General features: G+C 38.8%; 2 protein-coding genes across 2 annotated transcripts; one reads left to right on the top strand and one right to left on the bottom strand.

Moving 5' to 3' along the window:
- The first annotated feature begins 9,874 nt into the window (after positions 1–9,874).
- LOC133523690 (10 kDa heat shock protein, mitochondrial) lies at positions 9,875–10,488 on the top strand. The gene has a single exon (XM_061859370.1). It carries the CDS (start codon positions 10,012–10,014, stop codon positions 10,321–10,323), a length of 312 nt encoding a protein of 103 aa, XP_061715354.1. The 5' UTR covers positions 9,875–10,011; the 3' UTR covers positions 10,324–10,488.
- An 832-nt stretch (positions 10,489–11,320) lies between these two features.
- Positions 11,321–13,487, bottom strand: LOC133523687 (glucose-fructose oxidoreductase domain-containing protein 1). The gene has a single exon (XM_061859367.1). The coding sequence runs from the start codon at positions 13,267–13,269 to the stop codon at positions 12,067–12,069; it is 1,203 nt and encodes a 400-aa protein (XP_061715351.1). The 5' UTR covers positions 13,270–13,487; the 3' UTR covers positions 11,321–12,066.
- Positions 13,488–14,939: the final 1,452 nt, after the last annotated feature.

Consider the following 14,939-nt stretch of genomic DNA (forward strand, 5'->3'; position numbering starts at 1 on the left):
CAAACTTTAGATCGCCTAATTAAAGGCTTTGTTTCGCGTCCACAATTAGAACGCTTCACACTAAACTGATTCAAATCCTGCGTCGAGATAGCCGGATGCGCACCTGTGCGCCTGCGTGAGAACCGACCACGATCTCTTCCAGACCCACTGCCAAGCGCCCGCGCAGCCGCCGAAACACCTTCGTCGCAACAATCGCTCATATCTCCTGAACCATAAGAAGCTTGCAGCATTTCCTTAACAGCCACGTAAGACTGCACTGTGTACATAAGGCTATACAGCCTGGCTGTGTTTGTTGTGTTATTTTGTCCGCTTTGAACATCCGCGTACGGCTATTATCGCAACTTTTTACTGTAAAGTAACCATGCTCGATTAGGAAAATGCCGAGATTATCTTCGACTAAGTTATGTATAAGAGGTTTTTTTAATACCAATGCATTAAGGTACCTTCCTACATACTGAAATTGTTTCTAGTAGGAAATCGTAAACCGCTTTTTGGGAACTGCATTTTGATTTTAAACTCGTTATTCACTCGGATAAACATGCAGTTAAAAAACGGTATTCGGGAAGATAAGACTCAAATGAAGGGTTATAATTAATATAATTACTTACTGCCCGTTTTAATGCATATCTATTTTCTTTCGTGTAAATGACATCTAGGTACATTAGTTCATACTCATTGTGTTAAAGTAGGTACAAAATTGCAAAAAAAATCACCGTACAGCATATAATACCTGTAAGTAATTATAACTAGTTATAGGAATATCACTATATTACCACCACGACTTTCGAGACCGACCATATACCTATGAAAGAAAAAAACGCTTAATATTTATTTCAATCAATGCACAGTACCTATTGACTCTAAGAATACTTACTTATATGAAATAATTATACAGCATGCTAGCAGGACAATAGGAATATATTTACACTTACTCTATCAAGTGAAACGTCTCAACAATTTTTCAAAAACGACTCATGCATGGCCGCCCTACACCGAACACGTGAGCTGTTTGCAAAATTCGCGTCGGCAGGGCCGTGTGAACCTGTACACAATTTGGCCTTTTTGCATTTTTCCACTCTATACAAACTCTTTTTACGACTTCGCTTTGTTGATTCTCTAATCTTTCGTGCGGGCTTCAGCCAATTATTTCTCCTTGAATTTGTTACATAAACTTGTTGTGTCATACTTGTGTTTGATTACATAAACATGTTTTAATGATTTTTCCCCGGCTATCGCTAATTTAATGCTGTATGCAGACTAAATACCGGAATACATACTATTTAATTACCATACTCAGAGGGGTATTTTACGGAAATAATTTACACTAGCCTGAAAATAGGGAAAAACTGTGAAAACAGAAATTATATTACCATAATCAACTTATTTTATTTCATACTTTGTTAACTATTTTACGATATAAAAAAGTTATAAATATCTACACAAAATAATTACCGCTCCCAAAACCCCGGGGTATGTTAAGCATACTACATCAACAACTAAGTATTATTTAACTGTGACTCTGCAATTGCATACACAAATATCAAATATCTAGCCGTCTTTCCTAAATCCAGTGTGATTCAGATTCATAATGAGTAAGATAATAATGACATGATACTCGTATCTCTACGCGGATGTTCTTATCTAAGGTGTAACTAAAATAGTCGGGAATCGTTTATGGACATAATCGGTGTCTGCATTTTTTTTACGTGGTAAATTTTGTTTTTGTGGGTTATGGCGTCTAAGTCGGTCAGCCCTGCATACAAAGATTACAAAGACCACATATTTATTGCGTCAAAAACTTTTTCTTCAACTTTTTCCTAATCAGAAGATGATTAGGCCCTTAGACGGATCCCCACTATTTTTGATTCACCTTGTATACGCTTCGTTATCAATTTTTACAGCACGTTCGGCAAGATAATGTTGTTTTGTTACTACGGGTCAGTGTTTACTTGTCTGAAGTTTTAAAATAAACTGCACACGGCTCTATATGATAACAGGCTCGAGCAAATCCTTTCAGCGTTCAGCAATGAAGTACATAATAGCTTACCTATTTTTGAATCTCTCGTCTCTTTTAAGATATTAGAAGCCAGACGGCCTTAATTCTGGTGGTACTGAAATCTGATAATTGTATACTTAGCTTGTTGTAACTAGTTAATGAAAATTAGCAACCTTCAATCTACAAGTATTGAGTTTTTTCAACTTATGAGCCCTACGCTGAAATCGCGAATAAATGTTAGGCTGTTTGATAAGTACTCGTCCATACTAGAAGAGAAAATGTGTTTACCACTTCTGAATATTTTCCAGTATCTCAAGCTGAAGCGATCGACATCGAAATCAAAGTGATCTTTTTAAGATGTAGTGGAAACCGTTTTCTCCCGAAATCCAAATATAAAAATTCTATCTAAATAGTGAAATCGTGCTAAGTGAACTCTGATTTGGCCGTACCAGCACCAGATGCCTGTCTAAAACTAAATAATAATAATAACATAAGCTAACCTAATTTGAAACGAATAAAGGAAATAATAATAATAAATTGAAAAATCATAGAACGAGTACAGTTATTTCGTTAAGATCGCATAGTTATTCTTCCCTCTTAATGGTATCCGTCGATCCGGTTTGTATATGGGATGTATGGGTGTCTATATGGGACCCATATGGCATTGAAGCAATACGTATACAAAAGTCAAAAATGACAGTCAAAGTCTGACAATCGTACTCTATTAACTTACACGCCCCTTACTAAACCGTACTTGATTGTGACGTCACGATTAAGTTGAAGCCGTCTTGATGAATGGAAAATAAGAAAACTGCTATTTTGACAGTGAAATATTGCTTTTACATATGTACGAGTATATAGCTTCCATTACAATCTATTGCTTAATAATATATAAGAAATCGAATGGTAGTACCTACCATTTTTTGTCTTTCACTTTAAATGTTTAAAAAACTTGGATTTTAAAACTTCGAGGTCTTGTTTTTTTTTATTGTTACCTTACATTTTTTAAGTGTCCAACGTTAGGTGTCATCTCATCGTCCCAATTCAGCTGATCAAATATCGATGTTTTTGTGGGACAGCCAAAATTTTTAAGCCAGCCAACCTGTATAAGGCCGATCGGGGTAAATAATAAGCAACAGGTTGCCATGATTTGCTGTGACCTCTCCAAAGCCTTCGACGTCGCTGACCACAACGTAATAGCCACCAAACTTCTACATTACGGCATACGCGGCTCTGCGCACGGCCTCCTTACAGACTTATTACATGGCAGATCCCAAATTGTGATGGGAGACGGGGGGCAAGCCAAATCGGACCCGCTACCAACATCAATGGGTGTAGCACAGGGATCGTCAGTCTCTAACATTCTGTTCTCCTTGCTGTTAAACGATCTACCCGAAGCGATCTCAGCTGCTGATATATTAATGTATGCTGATGATGTCGCTGGCATTGTATCCGCCTCAAGTATTGACAGCCTGGAGACCGGGTTGAACAATGCTGCAAATCAGTTGTCCCGGTGGTTTTGCCTTAATGGTTTAGCACTAAATCTAACCAAAACACACTTTCTCCATTTCCACCTTGGTGGCCGCGAACCCAGACCGCTGACAATTAAGGCCGGCGGAGTTAGCTTGGAACAAGTGGAGGCTACCACCTTTTTAGGTTTCAAAATAGACCGGAAACTGACTTGGGCAACTCATATTGACCAGCTGTGTGGTAAGCTAGGTGGTGCCTGCTTCGCTCTGCGCCGCTTGGCTCGAGTAGTGCCGCAGCATACCGTGCGGACAAGCTACTTCGCGACTGTCCACTCCCTGTTGCAATACGGTGCTGAAATGTGGGGAAGCGCCGCGGAATGGCAGCGTGCGTTCCGATTACAAAAAAGAGCCATAAGATCTGTGGTCCAGGTAGCACAGGAAACCTCAGTAAGACCATATTTCAAGGAACTAGGAATATTAACTCTGCCGTCGATAGTAATCTATCAGATAGCAATTTATACATACGTCAATTTAAGCGAATATAAAAAACGCTCAGACTCGGCGCGCTCTTTGCGGCACCCAAATATGCTTCTCCCTGTGAAGCGACGACTGGCGAAGTCCGAAAAGGTCACTCACGTGATGGGTCCGACCGTATACAATAAATTACCTGCAGAGGTCACCTCCGCCCCATCCTTGCAATGTTTTAAAACTAAATTAAAAGCATGGCTTCTCAAACACACATTTTATAGTTATAATGAATTTTTAAATGTAAAGATATAATATACTACCTATACATAGTATATTATATGTTGAATAAATCACGTACAACGTGGATAAATAATTATAATATAATACTGTACCTAATAATAAATTGACATGTAATATGAATGATATTATAAATAAATAAATATGAAAATATGAAATATGAAATAATAGACGCAATACCTGACCTTAGATATTATGTATAATAATTTAGCCCCAGTGCCGGATTAACCATTAAGCAAAATAAGCACTTGCTTAGGGCACCACGTCTAGAGGGGCACCAAAATCGTAGGAAAAAAAAACGCGCAGGCTGCATCAGCATCACAGTCGTAGTGTAGTACTTATGTACACGAAACTTTTTTATACGTGTGCAAGTACCCATCTAATAACGAAGGGTCGTAAGAGAGTGAGAACACGTAAGCACATCTCCAACCTTACGCGGAGGCCATCAAAGTTCATGGCCAAAAAATTTTACCGTCGGGCTTGTGGCCACCCGATTTTCTCGACGTAGATTACCGATTTTGTAGCGTATTTTGCTCTCTTACACACCAGATGTATCGGCCAGGCCGAGTGCTGCAGAGCCGCGATCCTGCGACCTAATTGTCAAAGTGTAATAAAGGGCCCTGCGAAGGCCGAAAAACAAAAGCATCTTATCAAGTTGCGCTTTCGAGTTAAGCCAAAGGCCGAGCAGTAGGATTACATAGGTTCGATTTCAAGCCACTCCTTTGCAGTTCGGCGTTAGGTCTTATGCGACGCCAGGCCTTCTACTTTATGCAAACTGCCTCACTTTTGCTTGGCCACGGATCCAAATCCATGCTGTCCTCTTTCGCAGCTGAGCTGCCTTGCTCACACCTCGCCATTGGTTGTATTATACGATAACGCGCCGCGATCGGAGGCTCCGGACCAGGGATCGGAAACCGGTATTTTTTGTATGGGAACGAAAACGGTATTTTTTCGTTCTTTGTTAATTACTTCATTTCTAATTAGGCAATCTAATAATACGAAGTCGTTATCTGAAAACACAACTGAGTCCTACATTTAGAGTATAAAATAAACCGAAATATATGGTTATTTCGATGTTTTTGCAAAAAACCGGTTCCGATCCCTGCTCCGGACGTCCAGCTATTCATACCTCGCCATTGGTCAAATTCAAGCCTTGTTTTCTTCCAGCTCGACCTTTGGCCTCATCCGTAAGCGCCGATCGAACGCTCCGCGCATTCAGCCTTAGAAGTTGCCTTTAAAAACACTGATGGCCTAAATGGCCAATTAAATTAGATCCTAAAATAGCGTTTTGAGGAATTAATTCCCAGCAAGCTGGAAATTGTTTTAATACATTTATTTGATCCTAAATGCGTGTAATGCGAATTTGCTCTATCCCAGGAGGTGTGCAAACATTTTGGGATCCTTAGGAGATAATTTTTTCCTTTGGATTGCCAAACCACTCGATGTAGAAGGAACCCATTATCAATTACAATAGCACTTGGTGGATCAGACACTGTTAAGAAAGCGTTTTCGGATCATTAACATGATTTTATAAAAAATAAAAAATGTCGACCTTTTTTTACAATTTACTACGAAGGTACTTACCTTAAATCAATCAATCAATATATTTTATTGCAAGAACATAGTTAAATTACATTTCGGATCCTCAGATATCAATTTTAATAATACTCGTAATTAGAACAGATTTTCCGTCGGCCGTATCGTTTTCGATTTAGGTACAAGCAAAAAAACTGAAAATAAGGAAACATTTATGCACACCTCCTGGAATGGAGCAAACTTGGATTACACGTATTTTTAAGTCGATAAAATCTAATTGTATTGGCCTAATTGTGACACATTATTATTAAAAAAAACGGGACTTAATTGCGTTTGATTAAGTTCTAAAATTACCTCCAACGTCAAAATAATGATGTCGACTTTACACAGTCTTCTCCGAGACCATGGGGACAGCGCCGTCCTTGAAACGTCTAGTCAGAGGTTATTTTTTAACCGTACCCTACTATTAAGTCCCGTTTTCGTAAACAATAATTTGCTATTTAAGACATTTGTTGCCATTGGTACTGGTTCTGACAAGAACCAATGGCCAATGGCTAAGCCTCTACTGAAGCTCGGCCTCACATGAATGAGCTTCGCAGGAAAGCTCTAGAGGTTGCAAAACCCTGCGGAGAACGGCCTATGTCTTACGTCTTCGCTTACACTTGGACAATGGTTGGCTTGGCCTCCGGACTTATGCAAAACACGGTCTTCGAATTTGCTTACACTTGACCTTACCTACTCTTGGAACAATACTGCTGCAATACTGTCAATTTCCGTGATAAAATGATGTGACGCATTGAAAATTCTATTCTCAGCAGTAATGCGGCAATAAACGTCACTCAATTTACCAATAAAATTCAATGTAATCTTGATGAGGGGGCACCATGGTCTAGAAATGCTTAGGGCACCAAAATGTCTAAATCCGGCACTGTTTAGCCCATTTACTTACTCCCTACAGTGACCGACAGTATCGGATGCACATTATTGGATGTCGGATATCGGATTTGGATCCTACATCCAATATCGAATCAGACACTGTGAAAACGTTCTGAGATTTACCTCTAAATAATTACTTAGCTACATTAGGTGTGGTCCATCACCTGAATTCAGGCATACATTAATAGGTATAGGTATTAGGTATGAAACGATTAACTACCAATTAACATTCAACTGTCAAACCCGTAAGACATTAACTGGCCTAAACCCTTTGCTGTAAACAATAGGCCCTCTTTGCTTTCATGTGGCCGCATAAACGCGGAGGCGGTCATAAATTGCGATGCGCGCACGCACATGCACATACGCATGCGTATATGTATAGGAGATTATTACGCATGTGTAGGTTGCTGTGATTGTGTGTCGGCCGCGCGCAGGTGTGCCTGAGACTGGCCGGCGCCGGCGCGCATTCCAGCGGCGGTCACAGCGCCGGCACTTGCGTACTTGACGCGGACATGACTTGGGTTGGATGACCAAAAACGATGGTTATGGTCGATAAAATATGTTTGACTGACGACGCTGACATAAGGAACGGTTGAGTTGAACTGAGCTCGAAGACTAGGCGGTGTTTTCTGTAAGGTAAAATTATAATACATACTACTTAATACGACCAAGTGAAATACAATCAGTATAAATTATACATAGACATTTTTTATACTGTATGCTCAGGTTGCCGTGTTAACCAAAGACTAGTATAATAATACATATAATATAGGACAGTGTTAACCTTTTGACTGCCAAATACGTCAACTGACGCGCGCAGCTACAGCCCAATACCTATCAACCTTCGTGCATTCCGACAAGGTCCAGCGTTCAAAAGTTAAGTAGATAAATTTTGAGTTTGACATAGATTACCTAGCTTACATAAATATAGGAGCCTCGTCTGTCAACTAACCACATTGTGGTTTAGCAGACCTACCAATGTAATTTGTTTGTAAGCATGTTTCTTGACTTTTTTTTATTTGAGCCGTGCTCTAAAAAATTGTTTGACATGATGCCTACGGCCGTTTTATACCACCGCACCGCTCGCCGTCACATAGGGCGTTCATCCTCACACAATAGAACCTAAAGCACCCATGTAGACGGTTTAATAACTTGCATGCAGTATTCGATACATTTCGAAGTACAATGAATAAACCAAATACCGCAAATCCGCAATGTATCGAAAATCGCATGCAAGTTCTTGAACAGTCTAACTGGGACTTAAATGATCGCACTGTGTCAGAGGAATTTCCTCCCGCAGACGCTCCGACTATGGAATAAACTCACTGTCGAGGTTTTTCCAATGGACTATAGTATACTCGTAGTACCTATAAGTCGGCAAGGCGCAAGTAATCGGCCTGGAATTGCAGGCTTCTATAGCTATAGAAGCTAAGCCCGTAATAGACTGACCGCGGGTCAGGAGCATATATCGTCAGTCATCGCCTCCCGGCTGACACTCTGTCAGACGATAGTTTAGATGCTATCATTAATTCAAAAATAGTCAACCGGTTGCATTGCAGTCAATTGATAATTTAGACGCTGTTTTAAATAAATAAAACCGTCAGCCGGTTGTATCGCGGTGCAAATACCGTCAGCTATTCACATGACCATGTGAAAAATACGCGCCTTACCACTTTATGTCCGCAAAGTATATGCATAATCTGTAAATTGCGTAATCCCTTTATCTGAAACGCCTGATGGAATTTTACATGCAAAGTTTCATGATTTTGTTATTACTATCATAAAAAATTAAAGCGCTTATTTTTTACCAGCTGACGTTCATACCACCGCGATACAACCGGCTGACATTTTTTTAAGTAACAATAGCATCTGAACTATCATTTGACAAAGTATCAAACGGGAGGCGACGGCCAAATTATTTTTACGTGTTTCAGTGGCTGCTGCACGAGGGTTCATCATAGATAGCCGTTAACCACTATACGAGTTTTCGCCCGGGAGGCGATTAGTCATGAAAATATGTTCCTGACTCGAGGTCTATAAGCTTGTTTGCCTCCGACGTTGTACAAAAATTAGATCTGTCTGTAGATCCACGATTGCGATCAATGCATACAACTGCATTACATTGAGTGTATCAATGAGTGTATTGTTGAGCAAACGAAAGGCACTAATAATATATATTCTGATTAAATTAGTAATATATTTAATGTTTCTGAATACGTCCCTCGCCGCCCCTTGTATGTAAGTACATCACCATGAATGTACAGACAAGACAGAATGACATGTACGTAACTTCATGTCATTAAGTTATCCTGCATTTCGCTGTCCGTCGTCGTCGTGGGCGAGACGCTTGATAACTAAATAATGGCTCCTCTACACGATGGCCCAGCGTAGGTCAGTCCAAGGGACGCATCTATGCGTTAGAGGAAGCAAGTGACATTGCTATCTCATTCCACCGCATAGATGCGTCCCTTAGACTGGCCTACGCTGGGCCATCGTGTAGAGGAGCCCTCACATGATTTACGTGATTCAAATATCATTGGAATACTTACGTTCGAATCTTCGAATATGCGTTAGATAGCTGAGCTTTCATTCAGTCGCAGTGACTACTTCCGGCCCAAAAACGAATTTTTTTACATGTGGATATTGACGCCAAACGCCAATTTAATTTCTGATCAAATTGTTAATTTTAATGTTAATTAACACCATAATCCGTGAAGGAGTGCAAAGGCGGATTGAAATCTCAATAACTAAACACGAAAAAAGTTTATCCTTTCAAAAGTTTTCTGATTTATACTACACTCTCCTCCTACAATAAGCACACAAAAGATATTAAAAAATCTGTAACTCTAAACGTAGAAGTACAACTAACAGCGCCATCTATGAAATTAAAGTAATAATAACTTACAGCGCCATCTTTACGCGAATAATTAAAAAGAAAAATTTTGATTAAGCTGCCATCTGTTGACAACTTTAAGTACTGAATATAGTTTAGCTACTCGCTAACAGATGGATTTCGGGAAAATATGTATTATTATTATAATTTAATGTCACATAATATATGCACGAAATAAATATAAATTAGTTTTAATTTTATTAAACTTAATTAAGCATTTTCTAAGATAATTTCTACTTTAAATGTAGATAATTTAATGGCAACCCTGTACACACATGGAGCTAGTCTTCCTTCCGCCCGTCAAAGTTCGTTCGCCGGCTCCCGATGCGAATTTTCTAGATTGGAAGCAGATAACCTAAAACTGCTCTGCGCTTCACTTGTTTTAATATCTGTCAAACGGCACAAATATTTTAAAAATGGCATCTGCGGCAAGGAAACTGATTCCTCTCTTGGATCGTGTTTTAATTAAACGCGCTGAGGCTGTAACCAAGACTGCGGGAGGTATCGTGCTTCCTGAAAAAGCACAGAGTAAAGTTCTCCACGGAGAAGTCATCGCTGTGGGACCTGGTGCAAGGAAGGACAATGGAGATTTCATCCCCCTGATGGTGAAAGTCGGCGACAAGGTGCTTCTCCCTGAATACGGCGGCACCAAGGTCTCCCTAGACTCGGAAGAAAAGGAGTACCACCTCTTCAGAGAATCGGACATACTGGCGAAAATCGACAACTAAATTAGTGCATAGCTTTAAATTTTACGTGGTTCGAATTGGTTAGTCATAAATACTAGAAATCGTAGTGTATGAACATGATGTGATTGTGTAATATGTTGGTTGCTGATGAAACATGGACATAATGTTATCTCCGTTGCATTTCTTATTATAATACTGTTACTAAAATTTGTTGACTATTATTTCATTTTCTACCTAAATTTAAATCAGTTTTGGAACTTAACCTGTTACATTCAGCAGCATCAATTTTGGATGGCAGTTGGAATACAGAATATGTCCTACTTTCATTTGGAATTAAAACTAACTCAAGATTAATCCAATAAAAGGCATTTTGTTCTGAACTTCAAACAGCTTTAACCCTTTACTATATATGCAACCATATATGGCAGTTATAATATTCAACTCTATTAATTTTGACACATGTTAAGGGGTTAATAAAACAGTATTATTACTTATGTGATCCATAAAATGTAGAATGCCGTTCTAGAAAACAAGTTTGGAAGTACTGTCAGTCAACAGCCAGTAAAGCAGTAATCTGAACTGATCAGCACACACTCTTATTATATTAACATGTACACTGCGGTTAGAGGTTGAAAGGCCATACAAAATATGTTAACTGACCGTTCTGTGCGTGAGGAAATTGCCTCGCGCGTATGCTCGCTCAGTGTGGACCCGGCTGTTGGTTTGTGCATGAGTAAGTTGCCTTGCGGGTATGCTCGCTCTATATGGACCCACATAATGACAATTATTATTATGAACAACTTGTATAGTTAGCTACTGCAGCTGACTGTATATTCCAAATAAATGGCAAATACAAATCGTGACCATTTGGCCGACCCAAGTCATATTAGTGCATTTATCTGCACATTATTCAGAGCATTTATTCATGAATACAAATAAATAAAATAAACAACACAAAAAAATATCTCCTGTCTTAAGCTTTGCCCATAAATCATATAGATATATGAACTACTACAGATAAGGAAGTAAAAGGCATACAAAATTAGTCTCAAATTTTATATTATCTATCACAGTGAATACATCTGCTCAAAATAGCTTAAATAATGTAAAATTTTAACAAGGCAAATTTTAGCATGCTAAATAATGAGAACTTAGATGAATATAATTGAAGTAAAATAAATATAATTTAAAAAATACAGGTATTTTTTATTGATTGACCCAGATCTAAGGACAGACAGATTGCATTTCAGCTGTAGCTTTTCTTTGAATAAAATACTTATTTGATAAAATTATCAAAGATATTATTAGATGCCTGGTACAGCATGTTACATGACAAGTTGACAACTCACAATTTCAGACACCGTCTGTGCTGACCCTAGTACAAGTTTAATTTTTTTAGTTGATTGGTTAGTACAGGTTTAATTTTTTACTTGATTGGTGGCTTAACTGTATAGACTTAGAAACTATGATATTCATACTTAAGCTTGCAATTAGTAAATTACTTCATTGTAATGACTATGATTGGATGAAATTTAATTATCTACATCCACTATAATACTGAGCATAACTGCAAAATAATACAAGAAAATGGAAAATACTGAACAGAATGGTGTAAGCTTTCATAGGAAAAGATTCCCTTTTACCCATTTAAATTAGCATGGCAGATAGGCAAAATAATACATGGAATGGAACAATATACATTAACCCCAATTAACAAAATAATATGCTTACAATGTAATAAAGGTACTTGATAATGGCATATCAAAACTTGATTTAAATGCAAATCTATTGTAAAGATATAGCAGTTCGACGAACTGCAGCTGACAGAGCCGGGTTGGGATCTGGGGGCTCTGTCAACAACTGTACTGATGTCCAACAGCCATCTTCACATGACTGGCGAAGGGCTTCCATTGCCGCCTGCACCCTCTGCCCATCCTCAAATGTAGCAGCGGCTCTCACAGGTTCTTTTATCCAATCCATTTGCTCTTTCACAGGCAAGAAGGCTTCTTTTAAAGCACTAATCATTTTACATAAGCCTTTTATATAAGGCTTTGGAATGACACTAGAAGCACAACTCAAGTCTTCCACATCAACATAAATAACCTCCTCTTTCTCATGGCCTCTTTTGCTCTCCTCCTCAATTTTCATTGAGTTAAGTTTGTGCAGTCTACCATGTAAATCCCCACCTCGGACAACTAAATAACCCTTCTTACTACACAAATATATCTCTTGGTTGAAGCAGGGCCCTGGCAAGTGGTTGTTAAGAGTAGCCGTCACCAACAAACCCTTATCCATTTGCAGTTGGAATGTGCAGAAATCAGGTGCTGTTATTTTTCTGATGCCATTGACTTTGGTAGTCTCCTCAACAAATGTTCTCAATACTCCATGTACTTTCACAACTTTCTGTCCAGTTAAAAAAGTAACTAAGTCTATGACATGACTGCCAACTAACGTTAGGGTACCACCTCCCATAGTGTCATCACACAACCAGTTGTATGTGTCCCCTAATAAAGAGCCCATTTGTACTCTTACATCCATCAGAGTTAGTTCATCTGGACTTCCAAGATAACCCTCTTGGATACATTTTCTCATGTGGCTGAACGCAGGCAAGAATCGCAGTGAATGGTTGATAATTGATATCAGAGTGGGGTAGTACTGGGCGGCACGCACCATTTTAAGAGCCTCAGCTTGACATAGCCCAGCTGGTTTATCGCAAACCACATGCTTGCCAATGCCCAAGGCCTTTACAGAGATCTGAGCGTGTAAATTAGGAGCACAAACAATGAACACAAGGTTCACATTCTTCTTTAGGAGTACATCATCGATTTTGTTAGTGAAGAACGGTATTTTGAGTTCTTTGGCGACAGCCTCGGTCTCTTGCAGCGTGACTCCCCATATTGCCTCGACAGCAAATCCTTTTTCTCTCAGAAATGGCACAAGCACCTTGGCGACTGAGCCAGTCCCGAAGACTCCGATGCCCGGCAGCATCCTAAATTCCTAACGGTTATAATAACTATTCACACATGGCTGCTGCGCACCGAGTCGGGAGTATTAATTGTCTGGATGTTAATTTCTTTTAGATACAACAATTATATTTATAATAAATTTTATTACTGATTAACGATCTTTCGACAGGATATTAAGGAAACAATCAACTTTATCGATAAAAAATTGGTAAATACGCACTGTCAATTGTCAACGTCAATTTGACAATATAAATGTTTTAGTATATTCGAGACATGCATTGTTATTGCAATAATCATAATCAATTAATTTTAGTTTAGAAAAATATTTCAAAATAAATCCTAATTGACTTCAATTACGGTATTCTGACATTCTGCCAGTGCCAAATAGTATTAAGTAAGTAAGTAAATATTCTTTACAGTATGTACATATGGTGCTACCACGGTGCTACTTCCGCACTAGTGCGTAAATTAGCACATTATGTAACTGTCGAAAATTTAAAGTCGCTCTTCTCCTACCTTCGGTCGTGTTTTAAATCGACACGAGTTGCGAATTACCTATTCGCACATGTATCGTACAATGTTATACAGTACATATGACCCTTTAAATGTTTGACATAGTAACGTAATATGCTAATTTTCGCACTAGTGCGGTAAAGTGGCACCATATGTACTGTAAATAACTATTACAGTACATATGGTGCTACTTTACTCGTGTCGATTTAAAACTCTCCCTTCGGTCGTGTTTTAATTTATCGCCACTCGTTTCGAATTTCCTATTTTTCGCACTTGTATCGTAATGTACTATTATTGCACCACGTACAACATCTCAAACAACTTAAATGTGGACTCGATCCTAACCTGATTTCGAATACAAAATTTGTAGACAGGACTCTATGTTTCAACCCTCCCCATTTTATCGATATCGATAAGAAACGCAAGCCTGTAGCGTACTACACTATTTAAATCGCTTATGTTGGTACTATGGTTCTTTGACAGTTCTTTGTCGTACATTTTGGTAATGATTTGCGAAACAAACTGATTCCACTCGCTAGTATGGGAGTTCCGTCTCTTATAACGTAGTGATTATATGCTCTTTGCTTCACACATAGCCAAGGGAATAATTACGCAAATCTACGGCACGCAGCTAGCACAATTTGAGGGACTACCGTTACCTGCTTCTCTATCACTCTTGCAAATTCGAGAGATAAAGAGGCAAATAGAGTTAGACCATCATAAGTTAAATAAGTACCTAAGTAAGATAAGTCTAACAACATTTCGATTTTCGTGTTTCGCGGTAGGCCCACTGTAAACAAACCCCCATTTTACGTCAATATCATAGAGGAAGACCAAGCTAAGTTGGCAGCGATTTTGATAACCCAGACTTTGTAAGTGTTAAGTAAACGTCATAATTTCATAGAAGTTTGACGTTTAAAATAACACTTGCACCGTCTGGGCTATCAAAATCGCTGCCAACTAATCTTGGTTTGACTCTAGGACTTCTCGGTATTGTTAGTTCTTCTCGATAATAAACAGGCTTATTACTGACTTGGTGGCTAGTTTATATTTTCGTAAAAATTAATTGAATAATTGGATTTTCTTGTAAGTGGGATATATAAAGAATAACATTTGTTGAGAAAACAGTAGAGCAAGTCACAAATACTCGATGGCGCTTAAAGCGGGCGGTAAACTCAA

The sequence above is a fragment of the Cydia pomonella genome, chromosome 12, assembly GCF_033807575.1.
Source record: "Cydia pomonella isolate Wapato2018A chromosome 12, ilCydPomo1, whole genome shotgun sequence".
NCBI classification, from domain to species: domain Eukaryota; kingdom Metazoa; phylum Arthropoda; class Insecta; order Lepidoptera; family Tortricidae; genus Cydia; species Cydia pomonella.

What these genes read in the sequence shown, in the direction of transcription:
- LOC133523690 (XM_061859370.1), top strand. Translation starts at nt 10,012, where the DNA reads ATGGCATCTGCGGCAAGGAAACTGATTCCTCTCTTGGATCGTGTTTTA.
- LOC133523687 (XM_061859367.1), bottom strand. Translation starts at nt 13,269, where the DNA reads ATGCTGCCGGGCATCGGAGTCTTCGGGACTGGCTCAGTCGCCAAGGTG.